The sequence below is a fragment of the Anomaloglossus baeobatrachus genome, chromosome 12, assembly GCF_048569485.1.
Source record: "Anomaloglossus baeobatrachus isolate aAnoBae1 chromosome 12, aAnoBae1.hap1, whole genome shotgun sequence".
Lineage (NCBI taxonomy): Eukaryota > Metazoa > Chordata > Amphibia > Anura > Aromobatidae > Anomaloglossus > Anomaloglossus baeobatrachus.
In genome coordinates, this window is record NC_134364.1 from 64,239,427 (window position 1) to 64,263,054 (window position 23,628).

Here is a 23,628-nt window from a genome sequence, read left to right on the forward strand (position 1 = left end):
CACTACAACACCCAGCCAGCCCGGAGTGTGTCTGTGCCTGCCGGGGACACAGAGTACCTGTATGATGCAGGGCCTTGTCCCTGATGGTACTCCTGCTCGGCATCCACCAGGTGCTATGGGTCTGTGGATGGAGCCCGGCGTCAGAGCTTTGAGGCCGGCAGGATCCCACTTCCACAGAGCCCTACAAGGGGATGTGGAAGGAAAACAGCATGTGGGGCTCCAGCCCCTGTACCAGCAATAGGTACCTCAACCTTACAACACCATCTACGGGTGAGAAGGGAGCATGCTGGGAACCCTATATGGGCCCTCTTTTCTTCGATCCGAAATAGTCAGCAGCTACTGCTGACTAAAATCTGTGGAGCTATGCGTGGATGTCTGACCTCCTTCGCACAAAGCTTGAAAACTGGAGTACCCGTGATACCACGGGGGGGTATAGCCAGAAGGGGAGGGGCCTTGCACTTTTTAGTGTAGTGCTTTGTGTGGCCTCCGGAGGGCAGTAGCTATACCCCAATCGTCTGGGTCTCCCAATAGAGCGCTGAAGAAAAGTGGATCTCACCTTTGTACGGTAAAATAGGTTGGTTGGGAGACAGTAACCAAGAGGCATGATTTTGTCAAGGTGTTTTTTTTTGTTTTCTAAAGGATTTTGCAATTAACCATTCATGGGGCGAGGTGCTGCCAATACCAATGTGATGAACTTACTGTTCACCAGTTTAAGTTTTTGCAGTAAGGTGGTCACACTGGTTTTTACAGCACCTTGCCTCAGGAATGGTTAATTGCATGCAGTCTTGTGAGGGTTAATAAGAGTGCTGAAGGGAGGGGTGTATAAAGACCAATTAGAGAACAGTCAAAAATCATTGGTTTTTTTATTGTATATGTTTTTTTATGCCTGAGGAAGGCCCCCCCGCCCGAAACATGTTGCAATTGTTTTTATGTTGACATTAAATACCACTTTTCATTATACCCATTGATATCCGTGGGAGTGATCAATCATTACCCGTAGTAAGAGGTGTTAATGGTATACAGTAGCGTTAAGCGGTCTGCTGACAGCGGATGTAGAGCTGACGCTTCACCCCACATCCTGGGGAGGGCATCAGTGCTAGCTCCACATACTGAACATCGCCCTGATGGGATACCTTACAACAGGATACAGGGGTTGGGGACCACCTGCCATGCGAGTGTCCTCATATCAACCATCACCTTCCTCTGTGTAGGAATTGTCAGCTGACGCTTATTTTTTTGCTTCTTTCAGTGCTCTTTTCCTCGTCAACACACACACACACACAATACATTAGTATATCATAAAAGTGAGTACACCCCCCATATTTTTGTAAATATTTTCTTATATCTTTTCATGGGTTAACACTGCAGATCTGTCCCTGTGATACAATGTACAGTGTCAGTGAGCAACTTGTATAACAGGGTAGATTTGGTGCCCTCTAAATAACTCAGCATACTGCCATTAATGTAAAAACCGCCAACAACAAAAGTGAGTACACCTCTAAGTGACAATGGTCAAATTGTGCCCAATTAGCCATTCTCCCTCCCTGGTGTCTTGTGACTCAGTGTTACAAGGTCTCAGGTGTGAATGGGGGGCAGGTGTGTTACATTTGGTGTTATCTCTCGCACACTCTCTCATACTGGTCACTGGAAGTTCTGCATGGTTCCTCATGGCAAAAAAATTCTCTGAGGGTCTGAAAAAAAGAATTGTTGCTCTACATAAAGATGGCCGAGGCTATAAGAAGATTGCCAACACCCTGACACTGAGCTGCAGCACGGCGGCCAAGACCATACAGCAGTATAACCAGACATACACTCAGAACAGGCCTCACCATGGCTGACCAGAGAAGTTGAGTGCACGTGCTCAGCATCATATCCAGAGGTTGTCTATACAGAATAGACGTATGAGTGCTCCAGAGGATACAGGGGCGGAGGGTCCACCTGTCAGTGCTCAGTCCGTACGCCTCACACCACAGAGGATAAATGGGTGGGGGTGGTTCACCTGTCAGTGCTTAGACCATACGCCGCACACTGCATCACATTGGTCTGCATGCCTGTCGCCCAGAAGGAAGCCTCTTTTAAAGAGCATTCAAAAGAAAACTGCAGTTTGCTAAAGACAAGCCTAAAGGACATGGATTACTAGAACCATGTCTTGTGGTCTGACAAGACCAAGATAAACTTATTTATATAATAAAACATTTACAAAAAAGTCTAAGAGGTGTACTCACTTGTATTATATAAAGGTATGTGTGTTTCGAAGAGGGAAAGCACACTAAACGAAAAATAAAATAAAATTAAAAAAAAATAAATATATAAATAATGAACTGCAGCCTCCAATTTACATGGAAGGTGATAGTATAAATGCGGACTCACATAGTGGGGAAAGGGGGGTGGGGTGGAGGCAGGTGGTCTCCCCAGCCCCTGACTACTGTACTCTGTATCAAAGTGTCAGATAGTCAGTGTTGTTCCATGAAGCGATATAATGAGGTACTTAGGGTGTACTCACTTTTGTGATATACGGTGTAATATATATAAATGATATCACACACACTACAAAAATATAAAAAACACTTGGTTTTTGCTCCCATTTTTCATGAGCTGAACAAAAAAGATCTACATTTTTTTTATGGACACAAAGAAGGGAATTTTGTTTACTTACCGTAAATTCCTTTTCTTCTAGCTCTAATTGGGAGACCCAGACAATTGGGTGTATAGCTACTGCCTCCGGAGGCCACACAAAGTATTACACTTAAAAGTGTAAGGCCCCTCCCTTACTGCCTATACACCCCCCGTGGGATCACGGGCTCCTCAGTTTTAGTGCAAAAGCAAGAAGGAGGAAAGCCAATAAACTGGTTTAAGTAAATTCAATCCGAAGGAATATCGGAGAACTGAAACCATTCAACCTGAACAACATGTATATACAAACAAACAGGGGCGGGTGCTGGGTCTCCCAATTAGAGCTAGAAGAAAAGGAATTTACGGTAAGTAAACAAAATTCCCTTCTTCTTTGTCGCTCTATTGGGAGACCCAGACAATTGGGATGTCCAAAAGCAATCCCTGGGTGGTTAAAATAATACCTCATGATAGGGCCGTAAAAACGACCCTTTTCTACAGGTGGGCAATCGCCGCCTGAAGGACTTGTCTACCTAGGCTGGCGTCCGCCGAAGCATAGGTATGCACCTGATAATGCTTGGTAAAAGTGTGCAGACTCGACCAGGTAGCCGCCTGGCACACCTGCTGAGCCGTGGCCTGGTGCCGTAATGCCCAGGACGCACCCACGGCTCTGGTAGAATGGGCTCTCAGCCCTGAGGGAACCGGAAGCCCCGCAGAACGGTAGGCTTCAAGAATTGGTTCCTTGATCCACCGAGCCAGGGTGGATTTGGAAGCTTGCGACCCTTTACGCTGGCCAGCGACAAGGACAAAGAGTGCATCCGAGCGGCGCAGAGGAGCCGTGCGGGAAATGTAGATTCTGAGTGCTCTCACCAGATCCAACATATGCAAATCTTTTTCACATTGATGAACTGGACGAGGACACAAAGAAGGTAAGGAGATATCCTGATTGAGATGAAAGGGGGATACCACCTTAGGGAGAAACTCCGGAATCGGGCGCAGAACCACCTTATCCTGGTGAAACACCAGGAAGGGAGATTTGCATGACAGCGCTGCTAGCTCGGACACTCTCCGAAGAGACGTGACCGCTACTAGAAAAGCCACTTTCTGAGAAAGGCGAGACAGGGAAACATCCCTCAAAGGCTCGAAAGGCGGCTTCTGAAGAGCAATTAGAACCCTGTTCAGATCCAAGGGCTCCAACGGTCGCTTGTAAGGAGGGACGATATGACAAACTCCTTGCAGGAACGTGCGTACCTGAGGAAGTCGTGCTAGGCGCTTCTGAAAAAATACAGAAAGCGCCGAAACTTGTCCCTTAAGGGAGCCGAGCGACAGACCTTTTTCCAACCCGGATTGCAGGAAGGAAAGAAAAGTAGGCAATGCAAATGGCCAGGGGGAAACTTCCTGAGCAGAACACCAAGCTAAGAATATCTTCCACGTCCTGTGGTAGATCTTGGCAGAGGTTGGTTTCCTAGCCTGTCTCATGGTGGCAATGACCTCATGAGAAAAACCTGAAGACGCTAGGATCCAGGACTCAATGGCCACACAGTCAGGCTCAGGGCCGTAGAATTCTGATGGAAAAACGGCCCTTGAGACAGCAAGTCTGGCCGGTCTGGTAGTGCCCACGGTTGTCCTACAGTGAGATGCCACAGATCCGGGTACCACGACCTCCTTGGCCAGTCTGGAGCGACGAGGATGGCGCGGCGGCAGTCGGACCTGATCTTGCGTAGCACTCTGGGCAACAGCGCCAGAGGTGGGAACACATAAGGCAGCCGAAACTGCGACCAATCTTGAACTAAGGCGTCCGCCGCCAGAGCTCTGAGATCGTGAGACCGTGTCATGAAGGCCGGGACCTTGTTGTTGTGCCGGGACGCCATTAGGTCGACGTCCGGCATCCCCCAGCGGCGACAGATTTCCTGAAACACGTCCGGGTGAAGAGACCATTCCCCTGCGTCCATACCCTGGCGACTGAGGAAGTCTGCTTCCCAGTTTTCTACGCCCGGGATGTGAACTGCGGATATGGTGGATGCCGTGTCTTCCACCCACGTCAGAATCCGCCGGACTTCCTGGAAGGCTTGCCGACTGCGTGTCCCTCCTTGGTGGTTGATGTATGCCACCGCTGTGGAGTTGTCCGACTGAATTCGGATCTGCTTGCCTTCCAGCCACTGCTGGAAGGCTTGTAGGGCAAGATACACTGCTCTGATTTCCAGAACATTGATCTGAAGGGTGGACTCTTGCTGAGTCCACGTACCTTGAGCCCTGTGGTGGAGAAAAACTGCTCCCCACCCTGATAGACTCGCGTCCGTTGTGACCACCGCCCAGGATGGGGGTAGGAAAGATTTTCCTATTGACAATGAGGTGGGAAGAAGCCACCACTGAAGAGAATCCTTGGCCGTCTGAGAAAGGGAGACGTTCCTGTCTAGGGACGTCGACTTCCCGTCCCATTGGCGGAGAATATCCCATTGTAGTGGACGCAGATGAAACTGCGCGAAAGGGACTGCCTCCATTGCTGCTACCATCTTCCCCAAGAAGTGCATGAGGCGTCTCAAGGGGTGCGACTGGCCCTGAAGGAGAGATTGCACCCCTATCTGTATTGAACGCTGTTTGTCCAGCGGAAGCATCACTATCGCTGAGCGAGTATGAAACTCCATGCCAAGGTATGTTATCGATTGGGTCGGGGTGAGATTTGACTTTGAAAAGTTGATGATCCACCCGAAACTCTGGAGTGTCTCCAGCGCCACGTTCAGGCTGTGTTGGCATGCCTCTTGAGAGGGTGCCTTGACAAGTAGATCGTCCAAGTAAGGGATCACGGAGTGACCCTGAGAGTGCAGGACTGCTACTACTGCTGCCATGACCTTGGTGAAGACCCTTGGGGCTGTCGCCAGACCGAAAGGCAGGGCTACGAACTGAAGGTGTTCGTCTCCTATAACGAAGCGTAGAAAACGCTGGTGCTCTGGAGCAATCGGCACGTGGAGATAAGCATCTTTGATGTCTATTGATGCTAGGAAATCTCCTTGAGACATTGAGGCGATGACGGAACGGAGGGATTCCATTCGGAACCGCCTGGTTTTCACATGCTTGTTGAGCAGTTTTAGGTCCAGAACAGGACGGAAAGACCAGTCCTTTTTTGGCACCACAAACAAATTGGAGTAAAAACCGTGACCTTGCTCCTGAAGAGGAACAGGGATCACCACTCCTTCTGCCTTTAAAGAGCACACCGCCTGCAGAAGAGCATCGGCTCGGTCGGGAGGCGGAGAAGTTCTGAAGAATCGAGTTGGAGGACGAGAACTGAACTCTATCCTGTACCCGTGAGACAGAATGTCTCTCACCCAACGGTCTTTGACCTGTGGCAGCCAAATGTCGCCAAAGCGGGAGAGCCTGCCACCGACCGAGGATGCGGAGAGAGGAGGCCGAAAGTCATGAGGAAGCCGCTTTGGTAGCGGTTCCTCCGGCTGCTTTCTTCGGGCGTGACTGAGCCCGCCAAGAATCTGAGCTCCTCTGATCCTTCTGAGTCCTTTTGGACGAGGAGAACTGGGACCTGCCCGAGCCTCGAAAGGACCGGAACCTCGACTGTCCCCTCCTCTGTTGGGGTTTATTTGGTCTGGGCTGAGGTAAGGATGAATCCTTACCCTTGGACTGTTTAATGATTTCATCCAATCTCTCACCAAACAGTCTGTCACCAGAAAATGGCAAACTGGTTAAGCACTTCTTGGAAGCAGAATCTGCCTTCCATTCCCTTAACCACAAGGCTCTGCGTAAAACCACGGAGTTGGCGGACGCCACTGCCGTACGGCTCGTAGAGTCCAGGACAGCATTAATAGCGTAAGACGCAAATGCAGACATTTGAGAGGTTAAGGACGCTACTTGCGGAACAGATGTACGTGTGACAGTGTCAACCTGCGCAAGACCAGCTGAAATAGCTTGGAGTGCCCATACAGCTGCGAATGCTGGAGCAAACGACGCGCCGATAGCTTCATAGATGGATTTCAACCAGAGTTCCATCTGTCTGTCAGTGGCATCTTTAAGTGAAGCCCCATCTTCCACTGCAACTATGGATCTAGCCGCAAGCCTGGAGATTGGGGGATCCACCTTTGGACACTGGGTCCAGCTCTTGACCACATCAGGGGGAAAGGGATAATGTGTATCCTTAAGACGTTTGGAGAAACGCTTATCCGGATAAGCGTGGTGTTTCTGGACTGATTCTCTAAAGTCAGAGTGGTCCAGAAAAGTACTCAATTTACGCTTGGGATACCTGAAATGGAATTTCTCCTGCTGTGAAGCTGACTCCTCCACTGGAGGAGCTAGGGGAGAAATATCCAACATTTTATTGATGGACGCTATGAGATCATTCACTACTGCGTCCCCCTCAGGTGTATCCAGATTGAGAGCGGTCTCAGGATCAGAATCCTGATCAGCTATCTCTGCCTCATCATATAGAGAGTCCTCTTGCTGGGACCCTGACCAGTGTGATGAAGTCGAGGGTCGCTCATAGCGAGCTCGCTTAGGCTGTCTGGGACTGTCGTCCGTGTCAGAGCCATCACCCCGGGATGCATGGGACCCCCCCGGAGCACGGATTTGTTCCAAATGAGGGGGGCCAGGGAGCATTGAATCAACAGTGCCCATGGTCTGAGGTACCGGTCTGGACTGCAAAGTCTCAAGGATTTTAGTCATAGTCACAGACAATCTATCAGCAAAAACTGCAAACTCCGTCCCTGTCACCTGGACAGTGTTCACAGGTGGTTCTCCTTGGGCCACCTCTAGCAGAGACCCCGGCTGAGCAAGTGCTACAGGGGCCGAACATTGCACACAATGGGGGTCAGTGGCACCTGCCGGTAGAACAGCCTCACATGCGGTACAACTTCAAAATATAACGGACATGAGTCGGTATCGAATTATGCATATTTTTATTATTTTATTCAACAACAAAATATTTTTATATATTGCTTTTCCAAAGAGTATTATAAAATATTGTGCTCAATATTATAGTAAATTGATCCCAGTAAAAAACAGTAAACACAGAACAAAGGCTAGTCCATGGGGTCCAAAAAAAACTGTTCAAACCATAACCACATATAAGTGAACACAGGGGATATCACATATGAAGCTCCCAGCACTTCCTGAATCAAACAATGGTAGCAGTGAAAGAAAAACACCGTAGATTAAATCCCCAAGTGTTATTTTTGTATAGAGTTATCTGATTGCCCACATAAATGGTATTAAACATTCACACAGCATGCACGAGTGATGACGTTATCTCCATCACCACCATGTGACCTCCTCCACCCAATGGATTACATACATACGGCACAATTTATATTGACGCTTGTACGCCGGCGATACAACGTGATGGATTGGCTGGATGATATCACATGGTGTTATGTGGCACCGCATTTAAGACAGGGAGGGAGCGCCCAAACACCACGCCCTCTTGAGAAAGCGGACTGCGAAACACGTGTCGGGGAGCTGTCCGGGTGGTCCATCCCCACTATGGGTAACTAAACAAACTTATTTGAATTTAATCTTTTAAACTGTTTGATCGGTTTCTACATATGAGTGCTATTGTGTACTAATCGAATTAATGACCCGGCTTGGGCCGTGTGTGCTTTGCACCTGACACCTTGGAGACAGAGGATTTCCTTTGATTCCACTCCCTTTTCCATCTGGGATTTGAGGTTACATATGCGCAGCGCGCAGGCCATCGCTCGGGATATAGAATGAACAGCAGGGGTTTAGAGCTATAATCTGAAACATTCCTGTTCATCCACTGGCGCTGTGAATGTTTAATACCATTTATGTGGGCAATCAGATAACTCTATACAAAAATAACACTTGGGGATTTAATCTACGGTGTTTTTCTTTCACTGCTACCATTGTTTGATTCAGGAAGTGCTGGGAGCTTCATATGTGATATCCCCTGTGTTCACTTATATGTGGTTATGGTTTGAACAGTTTTTTTTGGACCCCATGGACTAGCCTTTGTTCTGTGTTTACTGTTTTTTACTGGGATCAATTTACTATAATATTGAGCACAATATTTTATAATACTCTTTGGAAAAGCAATATATAAAAATATTTTGTTGTTGAATAAAATAATAAAAATATGCATAATTCGATACCGACTCATGTCCGTTATATTTTGAAGCTGTTGTTGGAGTCTTAAAGGTATCTTAAAAGATGGGTTTATTGAACTTCTGTATTGTATTCACATGCGGTACAAGTAGCATAGAAAGCCTGTGCCTTGGCCCCCTTGCTTTTTGCGGACGACATGCTGTTGTCTAGCAATCTAGGAGGGTATATAGCCAAGAATAGCGACCGTACAGTGCAATGTATAGAATACAAGCATAAAGTACAAATGAACACTTCGGCACAAGTGGGGTCAGCACCCGAGGTGCCGCTTACCGCCCGCTCCAAGCGGGTGTGTGGTCGCCAGAATCCCGTGTCTGGGTCTCCCAGAGCTTGTCTCCCTTCTCCACTGAGACATGCAAACAGGAATGGCTGCCGGCGTCCTGTGAAGAGGGGCGGGCCGTGGGCGTGCCCCAGACAAAGTGCGGGAAACTGGCGTCCCACTGTGCCCAGTGAGGGGGGTTGGAGTATGCTAAGCAGACTCCAGCCCTCGGCGCTGACGTTCTGAACAGCGTCCCGCCCTTCCCCTGACTGGCAGGCCTGGGGGCGGGAACGAAACGGAACTAGGCCGCAAAAGCCGGGGACTCGATTTATAAGCGCGGCCGCCGTATAAGCGCGGCCAGCGCGGAAGTCCCCGGCGCACCACAAGTCCCAGCCGCGCCGCAGCGCTGTCGCCGTAAAAACCGCCATCAGCGGCCGGCGTGGTAGTTCCTAACACATAAACTCACTCAGCAAGCTGCAGTGAGTATAGCACAAGCGCGCCGCGCTGCTGCCCCCGGCGCACTAACACACCCAGCAATGCTGGTGTGTGTGTGCGCGATTTGCACGGGGACACAGAGTACCTTAATGTAGCAGGGCCCTGTCCCTGACGATACTCAGCTCCATGTCCAGCAGATTCCCATGGGTGTGGACGGAGCACGGTCTCCTGTGCCTGGAGACCGATAGGATCCCACTTCACCCAGAGCCCTAAGGGGATGGGGAAGGAAAGCAGCATGTGGGCTCCAGCCTCCGTACCCGCAATGGGTACCTCAACCTTAACAAACACCTCCGACAAAAGTGGGGTGAGAAGGGAGCATGCTGGGGGCCCTAGTATGGGCCCTCTTTTCTTCCATCCGACAAAGTCAGCAGCTGCTGCTGACTAAACAGTGGAGCTATGCGTGGATGTTAGCCTCCTTCGCACAAAGCATGAAAACTGAGGAGCCCGTGATCCCACGGGGGGTGTATAGGCAGTAGGGGAGGGGCCTTACACTTTTAAGTGTAATACTTTGTGTGGCCTCCGGAGGCAGTAGCTATACACCCAATTGTCTGGGTCTCCCAATAGAGCGACAAAGAAAGGCCTTTTTCTCTCAAATATGGTTCACACGTCAGTGAGAAGCACAGACGTATTTCCCTGATGTGTTAAAAACGCATTTGTCTCTCAGTGTGCCGAGATTCACGGCAGACGTGGGTTGTCCATGTGCTATCCGTGATTCCACATGCAGATTAGGTATTCCAAACTCCCGTCCCCGCTCCTGCTGTCCATGGTGCTGAATCTCCGGCCGCTGCTGTGTCACTGCTGCAGCTACTTCCCCTTGCTGTGCAGTGCATACTCATGAGAGTAATTAGCCGGCTTGGAAGCAACAGGCAGCAGCGGCCGGAGAGAGCCTCACTGGAGAAGGGGAGTATAAAGCTTTTTATTGTAAAGATACTTTTTTTTTTTCTGACATGTTTCACAGATCACACTATAGTGTGGTCTATGGGATAGCAGTGATGCCAGAAAAAAAAAATGGACTAGTCTCTATGCGGAAACATGGATATGCGTGTACACCACAAAGAAGCACGGTCAGTGAAAAAACACTGATGTGCGCGCAGACCCATTGATTATAATGTGTCTGCGTATGTCAGTGATTCTGGAAAGTATAAAAACTGTCACATACATAACAGAATCACTGACGTGTGAAAGAGGCCTTAGTAACATTTCTCTGTGGAAATAATCCATCTACCTCACAGGTGTGGCATATCAAGATGCTGATTAGACAGCATGATTGTTGCACAGGTGTGCCTTAGGCTGGCCAATATAAAAGGCCACTCTAAAATGTGCAGTTTTACAGCATTGGGAGGGTCAGAAAACCGGTCAGTATCTGGCGTGACCACCAATAGCCTCACGCAGCGCAGCATGTCTCCTTCGCATAGAGTTGATGAGGTTGATCAGATACAACAATGACCTGCAGTCAAAGGGAGCAGCAGAGGAGCTTCCCTGAGACGGTATCTGGCAGTTTGTACAGGAATTCTTTGGTTTTGCACCAATTGCTGCAGCCGCTGTCCGGTGGCCGGTCTCAGACGATTTTGGAGGTGAAGATGCTGGATGTGGAGGTCCTGGGCTGGTGCGGTTACATGTGGTCTGTGGTTGTGAGGCCGAATGGATGTTCTCCCAAATTCTCTGAAACACCTTTGGATACAGCTAAATGGTAGAGAAATGAACACTCAATTCACGGACAACAGCTCTGGTGGACGTTCCTGCAGTCAGCACACTGATCGCACAATCCCTCAAAACTTGTGCCATAGTTCTGTGTGATAAAACTGCACATTTTAGAGTGGCCTTTCATTGTGGCCAGCCTAAGGCACACCTGTGCAATAATGATGCCAGCCAGCCTAAGGCACACCTGTGCAATAATGCCAGCCAGCCTAAGGCACACCTGTGCAATAATGATGCCAGCCAGCTTAAGGCACACCTGTGCAATAATCATGCTATCTAATCAGCACCTTGATCTGCCACACCAGTGAGGTGGAAGGATTATCTCTGCTCACTAACACATTTAGACAAATTTATGAACACATTTTTTTGTGGTGGTTGGACAAGGACCCAAAAAAATGGCAATTATGATGTATGGATATTTTTCTTTTTTTTCAAAGTTAATGTACAATTTATATTTTAGATTTTCATAGGCCAAACCTTTTTTTGGCCCAGAGATACCAAATGTTTATTTTTGAAGGTGGGAAAGGGGGGAAATTTAAAGAGGGGTCCCCAGAAGCAATGCAGACCTATTAGCTTCCCCTCGATCAGGTACGCACAGACAATGACAATCATTTAAATGCTGGAAACAGACATTGACAGCGGCATTTAAACAGCAGCGATCGGAGCGAGCTCCGGCCACTGCAGTTCCAGGTAGATGCCGAGTAAGAGGCTGGTTCAGTGCCCCATGGCAAAAATGTGAGTGTCTCTTACCTCCTTCTTGGCTGGGCGGGCAGCTGCTGGGACTTGTGGCTTCTCTTTCTGTGGCTCGTTGCATGGGCGGGCAGCTGCTGGGACTCGTGGCTCTTCCTTCGATGGCTCCTTTTTGGGTGGGCAGGCAGCTGCTGAGACAAGTGACTGTTCCTTCAATGGCTCCTTCTTGGTTGGATGGATAGTTGCTGAGATTCGTGGCTCTTCTTTCGATGGCTCCTTCTTGGGTGGGCAGGCAGCTGCCGAGACTCGTGGCTCCTCTTTTGATGGTTCCTTCTTGGGTGGGCAGGCAGCTGCTGGAACTCGTGGCCCCATTTCAGGTGGCTCCATATTGCGTGGGCGAGCAGCTGCTGTGACTCTTTGCTCCTTTTCAGGTGGCTCCTTCTTGCGTGCAGGTGCTGGGACTCGTGGCTCCTTCTTGCGTGGGCGGGCAGCTGCTGAGACTTGTGCATCCTTCACAGGTGTGCTGGCAGCTGCTGGAACTGGTGCCTCCTCTTCCAGTAGCTCATCCACGGGTGGGCTGGCAGCTGCTAGGACTCGTGGTCTCAGTTTACAGGGAATGTGCACCAGCTGCGATTGACTTATCAGCTCACAGAGCTCTTTATAGTGATCTACAAACTCTTCCTCGGGGTCAGACAGGCTTGAGGCACTCTCTGATTTCTTGGGAGTTGGGGGTCTCGGGCCTTCGGAGGCTATCCCTTTACTGTTTCCTTTTGACATTTCGTCATCTCCTTCGTTCCCTGGACCTCCCCAGACGTCATCTGTGGTTGAGAAGAAGTTGTTAGCCAAGTACTTATCGGGGTGACCGCAGGCGAGGGGTCACTAGTTGCTCTGAGAACCAGGAAATAGAAATCATTTATGTAACCCCCCCTTCCACTAACAAATGTACGTTAGCCAAAACACGGGAGACCGGTGGAGGTGTGCAAACCAAGGGAACGGCGCTGAGAGATCTTTTGTCCTATGGCGGACAGAAGGGAGAGGCTCCTGCTGCAAACAGCTATCTTACAGTGAGGAGGAGATGGCCGGACTCCTGAGACACAGAAGATATCTTCATTGATTTCTCAATAATAAAAAATAAATAATATTGGAACAAAGTTAAGTAAAAGATAAAAAGAAGTGGGGAGAGTTTTTATTGTTGGTGTATTTTCTGTCACTTGCCATACATATGTATTTTTTTATTACCTGGTGTAAATGCCGCTGTTCTCCCGAATCCGGCGATGTTTTTCTTTTGTTCCTGAGTTAGGGCTTCTTCTACCTTGTATATAAATGTATTTTTTATACAACTGGGTGTGGTCTTGAATAGTGGATCACGCCCACTTGACTAAGACAATTAGATACACAAAGGCCATATCTCAGGAACGGAGAGGCGCAGGAACAAAGGAAAAACAACGCCGGATTCGGGAGAACAGCGGCAATTACACCAGGTCATAAAATAAAGAAAACATGAGATTTACGGAAAGGTCCTCTCTAAGGGAGATAGATCAGACATGTCGCAACAGGACAGAGCTGATCTGCTTTGGCAGATTTGTGGGTCAGCGAGGGTCTTTCAGGCTTAGGCTCACCAATTCCTTAGCATGATGGGGTCCAGCTATAGCTATGCAGCAGCTTCATACTTTCCAGAGCAGCGCTCCCATCCAACAGCAGTGCAATCGATAGCAACAAGTACTATTCACCTCAATGGGCTATGTTGCCATTTCCTGAATGGTGGGTAGCTTGGAGAAAAGCTAAAAGGGGCATCGGTGCCTTTATTTTCTTGGTCTATAGACATCTTAGATGTTGGATATTACGTCATATTCTAGTGACATACAAAAGAATAAAAGGATATTCATGGGATGCCTCGAGTCCGGTACCGCCACCTCAAGGCCTGCAGTGGACAATACACTGATTTGCTTGAAGCAACTTTTTCCACCTCGACCCTCCACATTAAAATCTTCAATTCTGTACAACAGCAATTAATAAATCTTTATTGAAACAATGTATAAAATATGACATATAAAGATAATACACACAGTGGTCAGCAGGTGGCGCCAGAGAACTTTATCAAGGGAACTGCAACATAAGATGATAATGCTAGGATTCTCCTCGATCCAAAGCTCCGACAGTGACAATATAGAAACATCACAACCAGAAGTGGTCTTGCATAACAGCAGTGCAGAAACTGCAGCCACTGTCAGAGAGGAGTAAGGGAAATTCCAGCAAAAAACATATATTAAATGGCAGTCTATACCTCGTGTAAATGAGAGCGCCAAAACGATCCACACATGCACGTTTCGGTGTATGCCTTCCCCGGAAGAAGGCGTACACCGAAACGTGCATGTAGGGATCATTTTGGCGCTCTCATTTACACGAGGTATAGACTGCCATTTAATATATGTTTATTTGTTTTTTGCAGTTCCCCTGATATAGTTCTTGATGTTGTACAGAACTTTTTTCGTTCTTCGACTTTGATCTCTGTATTGAGCTATTTTCCACGTATTCAGGTACATATTCATTTGAAATGTGCTTTTTGTTTGCTCATTGTTTATTAAATCTTTAATGTACAGTCGCCATATCTGGCGTGCTCCTTTGTCGCCTCTGGCAAGGAGGGAAACTACAGAGTAGAAAAACGTACCGGAGTCTGAAGTACTCATTTCATCATCTTCCTCCGGAACGTCACTCCTCATCTTCGGTCTCCACCCTAAGTGACCTGAATGTAACAAAGATAAAACCGAGATGTCACATATATTGCAGAGAAGCTACAAAAAGCATCTTAGGGAGCACAACCCACTGCGCTCTTGAGGTCTCCATTCTGGTTTTCTGTCTGAAATGTACCCCCCCCCCCCCATCTCCCTCCCAAAGAAAAAAGAATAGGAGAGGGAGGGGGTCAGACATGATAGTGAAGTTTTGTGTGCCTTTTAGAGAGGTATATCTCAAAAACACTTTTCATGGGGACAAGACGACGACCCGGGCGAAGGACTATGGTCTACAACACTCTTGGGACATGATGTGCAGCTGGATCTCCCCGTTATGGCCAACATGAAGATGGCCTTACAGCAGACCCGATCGGCCACGGCGGGTTTTTAGCATAGTGGTGGATTGTGATTTTACCTTTGATCAACCCATTGGATTTTGCATTTGGAATATTAGCGTTCTGTTCCTTTTTGGGGGGAAAACTTTCCACCGCCTCCTTAAAGAGAGATCTTTTGGCTTGAAGGGCTGTAGGACACTTCTTGGACCTCTGACAACACTGGATGTGGTGGGGCCGAAAAGTCCACGGTTGTTCATTCGCAGCAACCCTACCTCTTCTCGATGCCTCCCATAAGCCTTGATGCCGCTAACAATAGGAAAGTCGGGCAACTCCTCACCCTCCAAAATCAAAGAGGACTGGAGGTCTGTAGTACAGACAATTTGGTTGCCACGGGCCAAGTGTCTCATTGCCAGCTCCTTCAGGATTATTACTGGAGTTAGTGTACACTCTTAGGCCCTGTGCGCACTGGAACTGCAACATAAGATGATAATGCTAGGATTCTCGTCGAACCAAAGCTCTGACAGTGACAATATAGAAACATCACAACCAGAAGTGGTCTTGCATAACAGCAGTGCAGAAACTGCCGTCACTGTCAGAGAGGAGTACGGGAAATTCCAGCATAAACAAACATATATTAAATGGCAGTCTATACCTCGTGTAAATGAGAGCGCCAAAACGATCCCTACATGCACGTTTCGGTGTATGCCTTCCCCGGAAGGTGTACACCGAAACGTGCATGTAGGGATCATTTTGGCGCTCTCATTTACACGAGGTATAGACTGCCATTTAATATATGTTTATTTGTTTTTGGCACTTCCCCTGATATAGTTCTTGATGTTGTACAGAACTTTTTTCGTTCTTCGACTTTGATTTCTGTATTGAGCTATTTTCCATGTATGGAGTTTGGGTGCATTAAGAAAACCAGGACAATTTTGGGGTGGGGAAGAACTTAACGAAGATAGGATTTTACACAGTTTACTCAAAAAGAAAAAAAACAAAACAAATAAATCTCTTGCTGATGTCTCTGAGGGGAATAAAGATTCTGGGCCTAGAGGACTGTCCAGGGGTAGATCATCATTTCTGGCAGAAAAAGGGCGTTCCTGAAGAAAAGAGTCCTCTCCAAGGGGCAGATGCCAGGGAATCTCAGATAACTCAATGACCTACAAGTAATGGTCCTATCTGGGGGTTTCCATGATTTTTGGGGTCTCATCTAAGAATCCTGTGGATTAGGAAGAAGGGTGGAAAGATGAAGAGCTGAAGGAACTCGTCTCATAGGAGAGATCATGGCACTGACAGAGTAAGCCACGAGATCCCGGCTTCGCGAAAGGAAGAAACGAGTCATGTGGCATCTGATCCCCATCAGGTCCATGTCAGCATAATGGGTCCATCTTCTTGAGCACCACAAAGTGCTTGGAATAAAGAGTAGCAATATGTTATACGGTGGTACAAGAACGACCACACTTTGATTTAGGAGAATATAAAAACAAAAGTGAAAGAAAAAAAAATGGTGACAAGATGATTTAGTCTGAACCTTTACACCGTGTGCAGAATTATTAAGCAAATGAGTATTTTGATCACATGATACTTTTTATACATGTTGTCCTACTCCAAGCTGTATAGGCTTGAGAGCCAACTACCAATTAAGTAAATCAGGTGATGTGCATCTATGTAATGAGGAGGGGTGCGGTGTAATGACATCAACACCCTATATAAAGTGTGCTTAATTATTAGGCAACTTCCTTTCCTTTGGCAAAATGGGTCAGAAGAGATTTGACGGGCTCTGAAAAGTCCAAAATTGTGAGATGTCTTGCAGAGGGATGCAGCAGTCTTGAAATTGCCAACTTTTTGGAGCCTGATCACCGAACAATCAAGCGTTTCATGGTAAATAGCCAACAGGATCGTAAGAAGCGTGTTGTGCAAAAAAGGCGCAAAATAACTGCCCATGAATTGAGGAATATCAAGCGTGAAGCTGCCAAGATGCCATTTGCCACCAGTTTGGCCATATTTCAGAGCTGCAACGTTACTGGAGTATCAAAAAGCACAAGGTGTGCCATACTCAGGGACATGGCCAAGGTAAGGAAGGCTGAAAAACAACCACCTCTGAACAAGAAACATAAGATAAAACGTCAAGACTGGGCCAAGAAATATCTTAAGACTGATGAAATGAGAGTGACTCTTGATGGGCCAGATGGATGGGCCAGAGGTTGGATCAGTAAAGGGCAGAGAGCTCCACTCCGACTCAGACGCCAGCAAGGTAGAGGTGGGTACTGGTATGGGCTGGAATCATCAAAGATGAACTTGTGGGACCTTTTCGGGTTGAGGATGGAGTGAAGATCAACTCCCAGACCTACTGCCAGTTTCTGGAAGACAACTTCTTCAAGCTGTGGTACAGGAAGAAGTCAGTATCGTTCAAGAAAAACATGATTTTCATGCAGGACAATGCTCCATCACATGCATCCAACTACTCCACAGCGTGCCTGGCCAGTAAAGGTCCAAAAGATGAAAAAATAATGACATGGCTCCCTTGTTCACCTGACCTGAACCCCATAGAGCAGGGGTGGGGAACCTCCGGCCCGCGGGCCGCATGCGGCCCGCCATGACCTTTTATGTGGCCCCCGGGCAGATTCCCGGGGGAGGCAGTGCTGGTGCTGTCACCGCGGTCTTGCTGCCGCCGGCCCTTTAAATCCACACATTGCTGTTTGTGCTGCAATGTGTTCTCCTGTCGGCCAGTGCCAATTGTGGGCGGGGCCAGTGCCAATTGTGGGCGGGTCCACAGCAGCCTCAGCTTCCTGCCTTGTGTGTCCGCCCCCTGCCCTCCGGAGATCAGTGCCCGCCTTCTCCTTCTGATGCAGTGTGTCCGGCTCCTGCACTCCGGTGATGTGAGTGCAATGCTGCTGTGAGTCCAGCGCCGACCCTCTGCTGCTATGTGCCCTGCCCAATGCTTTGTGCCTCCCCACACCAGTTCTGTAAACCCTCTCCCCCAGAGTTGCATGAAACTCTCAGCGCAGTGTGGCCCCCAATGTCCTGTGTGCACCCCTCCCCCAGTCCTGTGTGCAGCCCCCCAATGTCCTGTGTGCAGCCCATCACCCAGTAGTCCAGTTTGCACCCCCCCCAATCCTGTGTGCACCCCTCCCCCAGTCCTGTGTGCAGCCCCCCAATGTCCTGTGTGCACCCCCACACAATCCTATGTGCAGCCCATCACCCAGTCCTGTGTGCACCCCCCAGTCCTGTGTGCACCCCCTCAGTCCTGTGTGCACCCCCTCAGTCCTGTGTGCACCCCCCCAGTCCTGTGTGCACCCCCCCAGTCCTGTGTGCACCCCCCCAGTCCTGTGTGCACCCCCCCTAGTCCTGTGTGCACCCCCCCTAGTCCTGTGTGCACCCCCCCTAGTCCTGTGTGCACCCCCCCTAGTCCTGTGTGCACCCCCCCTAGTCCTGTGTGCACCCCCCCTAGTCCTGTGTGCACCCCCCCTAGTCCTGTGTGCACCCCCCCTAGTCCTGTGTGCACCCCCCCAGTCCTGTGTGCACCCCCCCGTCCTGTGTGCACCCCCCCCAGTCCTGTGTGCACCCCCCCCAGTCCTGTGTGCACCCCCCCCCCGTCCTGTGTGCACCCCCCCCGTCCTGTGTGCACCCCCCCCCAGTCCTGTGTGCACCCCCCCCAGTCCTGTGTGCACCCCCCCCAGTCCTGTGTGCACCCCCCCCGTCCTGTGTGCACCCCCCCCGTCCTGTGTGCACCCCCCCCGTCCTGTGTGCACCCCCCGTCCTGTGTGCACCCCCCCCGTGTCGTGTGTGCAGCCCCCCCGTGTCGTGTGTGCAGCCCCCCCAGTCGTGTGTGCAGCCCCCCCAGTCGTGTGTGCAGCCCCCCAGTCGTGTGTGCAGCCCCCCCAGTCGTGTGTGCAGCCCCCCCAGTCGTGTGTGCAGCCCCCCCAGTCGTGTGTGCAGCCCCCCCAGTCGTGTGTGCAGCCCCCCCAGTCGTGTGTGCAGCCCCCCCAGTCGTGTGTGCAGCCCCCCCAGTCGTGTGTGCCTCCCCCCCAGTCCTGTGTGCAGCCCCCCCCAGTCCTGTGTGCAGCCCCCCCCAGTCCTGTGTGCAGCCCCCCCAGTCCTGTGTGCAGCCCCCCCCAGTCCTGTGTGCAGCCCCCCCCAGTCCTGTGTGCAGCCCCCCCCAGTCCTGTGTGCAGCCCCCCCCAGTCCTGTGTGCAGCCCCCCCCAGTCCTGTGTGCAGCCCCCCCCAGTCGTGAGTGCCTCCCCCACAGTGATGTCTGTGCCTCCCCCACAGTGATGTCTGTGCCTCCCCCACAGTGATGTCTGTGCCTCCCCCACAGTGATGTCTGTGCCTCCCCCACAGTGATGTCTGTGCCTCCCCCACAGTGATGTCTGTGCCTCCCCCACAGTGATGTCTGTGCCTCCCCCACAGTGATGTCTGTGCCTCCCCCACAGTGATGTCTGTGCCTTCCCCACAGTGATGTCTGTGCCTTCCCCACAGTGATGTCTGTGCCTTCCCCACAGTGATGTCTGTGCCTTCCCCACAGTGATGTCTGTGCCTTCCCCACAGTGATGTCTGTGCCTTCCCCACAGTGATGTCTGTGCCTTCCCCACAGTGATGTCTGTGCCTTCCCCACAGTGATGTCTGTGCCTTCCCCACAGTGATGTCTGTGCCTTCCCCACAGTGATGTCTGTGCCTTCCCCACAGTGATGTCTGTGCCTTCCCCACAGTGATGTCTGTGCCTTCCCCACAGTGATGTCTGTGCCTTCCCCACAGTGATGTCTGTGCCCCCAGCCCCTCCAGTGGTGTCTGTGCCCCCAGCCCCTCCAGTGGTGTCTGTGCCCCCAGCCCCTCCAGTGGTGTCTGTGCCCCCAGCCCCTCCAGTGGTGTCTGTGCCCCCAGCCCCTCCAGTGGTGTCTGTGCCCCCAGTCCCGCGTGTGGTGTCTGTGCCCCCAGCCCCGCGTGTGGTGTCTGTGCCCCCAGCCCCATGCCCCCAGTTAATTAATTGCTTCACCCAATATAGCAGGGTCATTTAAACATTGATAATTTTGTGCGGCCCCCGAAGGTTGGTAGAAATTTCCAAATGGCCCCCGACAGAAAAAAGGTTCCCCACCCCTGCCATAGAGAATCTGCGGTCCCTCATAAAATGTGAGATCTACAGGGAGGGAAAACAGTCCACCTCTCGGAGCAGTGTCTGGAGGCTGTGGTGGCTGCTGCACGCAATGTTGATCGTAAACAGATCAAGCAATGACAGAATCTATGGATGGTCGGCTGCTGAGTGTCATCATAAAGAAAGGGGGCTATATTGGTCACTAATTTTCTGGGGTTTTGTTTTTTCATGTCAGAAATGTTTATTTCTAAATTTTGTGCAGTTATATTGATTTACCTGGTGAAAATAAACAAGTGAGATGGGAATATATTTGTTTTTTATTAGGTTGCCTAATAATTCTGCAAAGTAAGGGTATGTGCGCATGTTACGTCTTGTCCCTGCAGAAATTTCTGTAGCAATTTGACAGCACATGTGTGCATCAAATCGCTGCAGAAACACTGCGTAATGAATGCAGTGAAAAAGCCGATTTCATGCGCTCTTGATGCTGTCCCCACCATAGACAGATCAGGAGCTGCATCCAAAGGGCACGGCATAAGTGACATGTTGCTTTTTAGAACACAGTGATTTGTCAGCATGCAAATCGCTACGTTCTAAAACGCAACGTGCACATGGATTATGCACAATCTTCATAGATTGTGCAGGGGACGCAGGACGCATGCAGTTATGCTGCAGTGCAATACGCAGCGTAACTGCACGCAAAAACGCAATGTGCGCACATAGCCTAATAGTTACCTGCACAAACAGATATCCAAATCTAAAAAAAACCCACTCCAACTTCCAAAAATATTAAAGGGGTTGTCTGACATTAGCTTAACAAAAATTTTTGAGTTTATCTGTGCTGTATTGTCATATAAATCACCCATACATTGTTATTTTTTGTTTTCTAACTTTTGTTCCTCTTGAATTCACCCTTTATTCTCTGCAGCTTCTTGTTTACATTCAGATCCAGCAAACATGACCACTTCCTGTGCAAAACCTCAGTCAGAGCTGTCACCACCCACCACAGTGACCAGCCTCGCCCCCTGCCCATCCCCTGCACACACATTCCCTGTCAGTATTCTTCCCCAGCACCTGACCTGGTATCACTACAGCATTGCAAATAACAGCCCCACATCGGGCTCTGCACCGCACACATATTGCTCTGCACCGCACACGCACACATATGGCTCTGCACCGCACACATATGGCTCTGCACCGCACAGACACACATATGGCTCTGCACCACACACACACACATATGGCTCTGCACCGCACACACACACATATGGCTCTGCACCGCACACATATGGCTCTGTACCGCACACATATGGCTCTGTACCGCACACACACACATATGGCTCTGCACCGCACACGCACACACATGGCTCTGCACCACACACATGGCTCTGTACCGCACACGCACACACATGGCTCTGCACCGCACACATGGCTCTGTACCGCACACATGGCTCTGTACCGCACACGCACACATATGGCTCTGCACCGCACACGCACACATATAGCTCTGCACCGCACACATATGGCTCTGCACCGCACATGCACACATATGGCTCTGCACCGCACACGCACACACATGGCTCTGTACCGCACACGCACACACATGGCTCTGCACCGCACACGCACACATATGACTCTGCACCGCACACGCACACATATGGCTCTGTACCGCACGCACACATATGGCTCTGCAACGCACACGCACACACATGGCTCTGCACACGCACACACATGGCTCTGCACACACATGGCTCTGCACCGCACACGAACACATATGGCTCTGCACACGCACACATATGGCTCTGCAACCCCCCCCCCATCCCCATCCCGAACACATGTGGAATACATACTCACCCTTCCTCGGTCCCCGCCGCTCCTGCACGTTTGCGCGCTGTCTGTGCTCTGGACATATCAGCACAGTAGCGACGTCACCGCTGTGCTGAAGAGAGCACAGACAGCGGGAGGGACAGTGATGAGAAGCTGCGCTGCTTCTCATCAGCACTTTCAAATGTACCGGCATCTGTGATCTGTGATGCCGGTACATTTGAATGTGTGATCCTGAGCAGGGGGCCCGGTGCTGGAGCTGACACCATGGCAGCTGCCGCCAGGCCCCGCCCCCAGGTCACGGACCCCACAGCAGTGCAGGGGGAGGTTACTGGAGAGTAAAAGAGGTGCGGGGGAATGTGTGGGAGGGTGCAGTGAAGGGGGTGGGGACTCACGCACTGCACAGCCCAGCAGGGAGGTGACATGCTGTTTCCAGATTTGCATGTCAACATGGCCCTGCCCATGTTGACATGAAATGACCGGAAGCAGCAAAATCGCGGCAGGAGCGGTCACATGACCGCTCTGAGCCGGGGGAGAGGGGCTGACAGCAGGGCAGGTAAGTGGTCTCTATCTACTTACCTGCCCCAATGTAGCCCAATAGGGAAATAAAAAAAAAAATGTCAAAGAAGCCGGATAACCCCTTTAAGCGTTGATATTTATGAATCTTTTGGGTTGATTGAGAACATAGTTGTTGATCAATAATAAAACACATCCTCTAAAATACAACTTGCCTAATAATTCTGCACACAATGTAGGCACAAAAAGGTCCATCTGAGGACCAAGGACATGAGCTCTAGAAACGATGGGATGTGAACAATGTCTTAAAGATGAAAGTTGGGAAACTGGAAAGGCTGAAAAATGGGGCCTGGTCTGGGGAATATGAGAGCTCATCATCTTTATACACAAAAAAAAAAAAAGCACACAACACTTCTCCATTCAAACCCTGAAGTAACAGGAAACAATGTCAAAGAGTGGAAAGAACTTGTGTCCACAGAGCAGCAGCACGGCAAGGACGGGCTCCCGACAGACGCTGGGGCACTGGAGGTTCTTCTACCTGCATGCAGAGCAAGAGCAGCTGAACCACACTCTTCATGAAAGGAGACACCAGTGGTCCCATGTGGGGTGAGCTCTAGTTGTCTTCACATGCAAAAAGTGGACAAATGAGGACAGAGCCAGTCAGCTCAAAGGATCAGTCAAAGGCTATGTGCGCACTAGAAAAGTGATTTGTCTTAAGAAAATTTCTTGAGAAACTTCTGGGAGTTGAAAATTTCTGCACCTGCAATACAAAAACCGCACCAAATCCGCAGGAAAAACCGCATGCGTTTTTACCGCGGTTTTTACGCAGGTTTGTCCTTGCGGTTTTTTATGCTGTAACTGCAATAAATAATATAGATAATAGATAGATGATGGATAGAGGGAAAGATGGATAGATGAATAGATAGATGAGAAAGACCTATATAATGTCCCACCCCCCTGCATATTCTAAGCTGGCACCTTTTAGTGACTTTCATGTGGGTGGGTGCCTAGCCTTGTATTTAGCCAATAAATAAATAAAAAAAAAAAAAAAAATGACGTGAGGTCCCCCATCTTTTGTAGCCAGCTAGGGTAAAGCAGATGGCTGCAGCCTGCAGACCACAGCTGGCAGCTTCACCTTGGCTGGTAATCCAAAACAGAGGGCACCCCACGCTGTTATTTTACATTAAATAAATAAATTTAAAACAAAAAACATGGGGTCCCCCCCCCAAACTGGATTACCAGCCAAGGTAAAGCGGACAGCTGGG

At 49.8% G+C, this 23,628-nt stretch overlaps 1 protein-coding gene across 1 annotated transcript in view; it reads right to left on the bottom strand.

Annotated features, from left to right (window-relative positions):
• Nucleotides 1-23,628, bottom strand: part of MIS18BP1 (MIS18 binding protein 1) — a 173,332-nt gene that overhangs the window by 145,181 nt on the left and 4,523 nt on the right. Inside the window, exons 2-3 of the mRNA XM_075330177.1 lie at nucleotides 14,541-14,615; nucleotides 11,933-12,690 (exon numbers count right to left, since the gene is read on the bottom strand). Coding sequence (XP_075186292.1) covers nucleotides 11,933-12,690; nucleotides 14,541-14,592 — 810 coding nt within the window. The 5' untranslated portion in view covers nucleotides 14,593-14,615. The remainder of the gene's footprint in view (nucleotides 1-11,932; nucleotides 12,691-14,540; nucleotides 14,616-23,628) is intronic.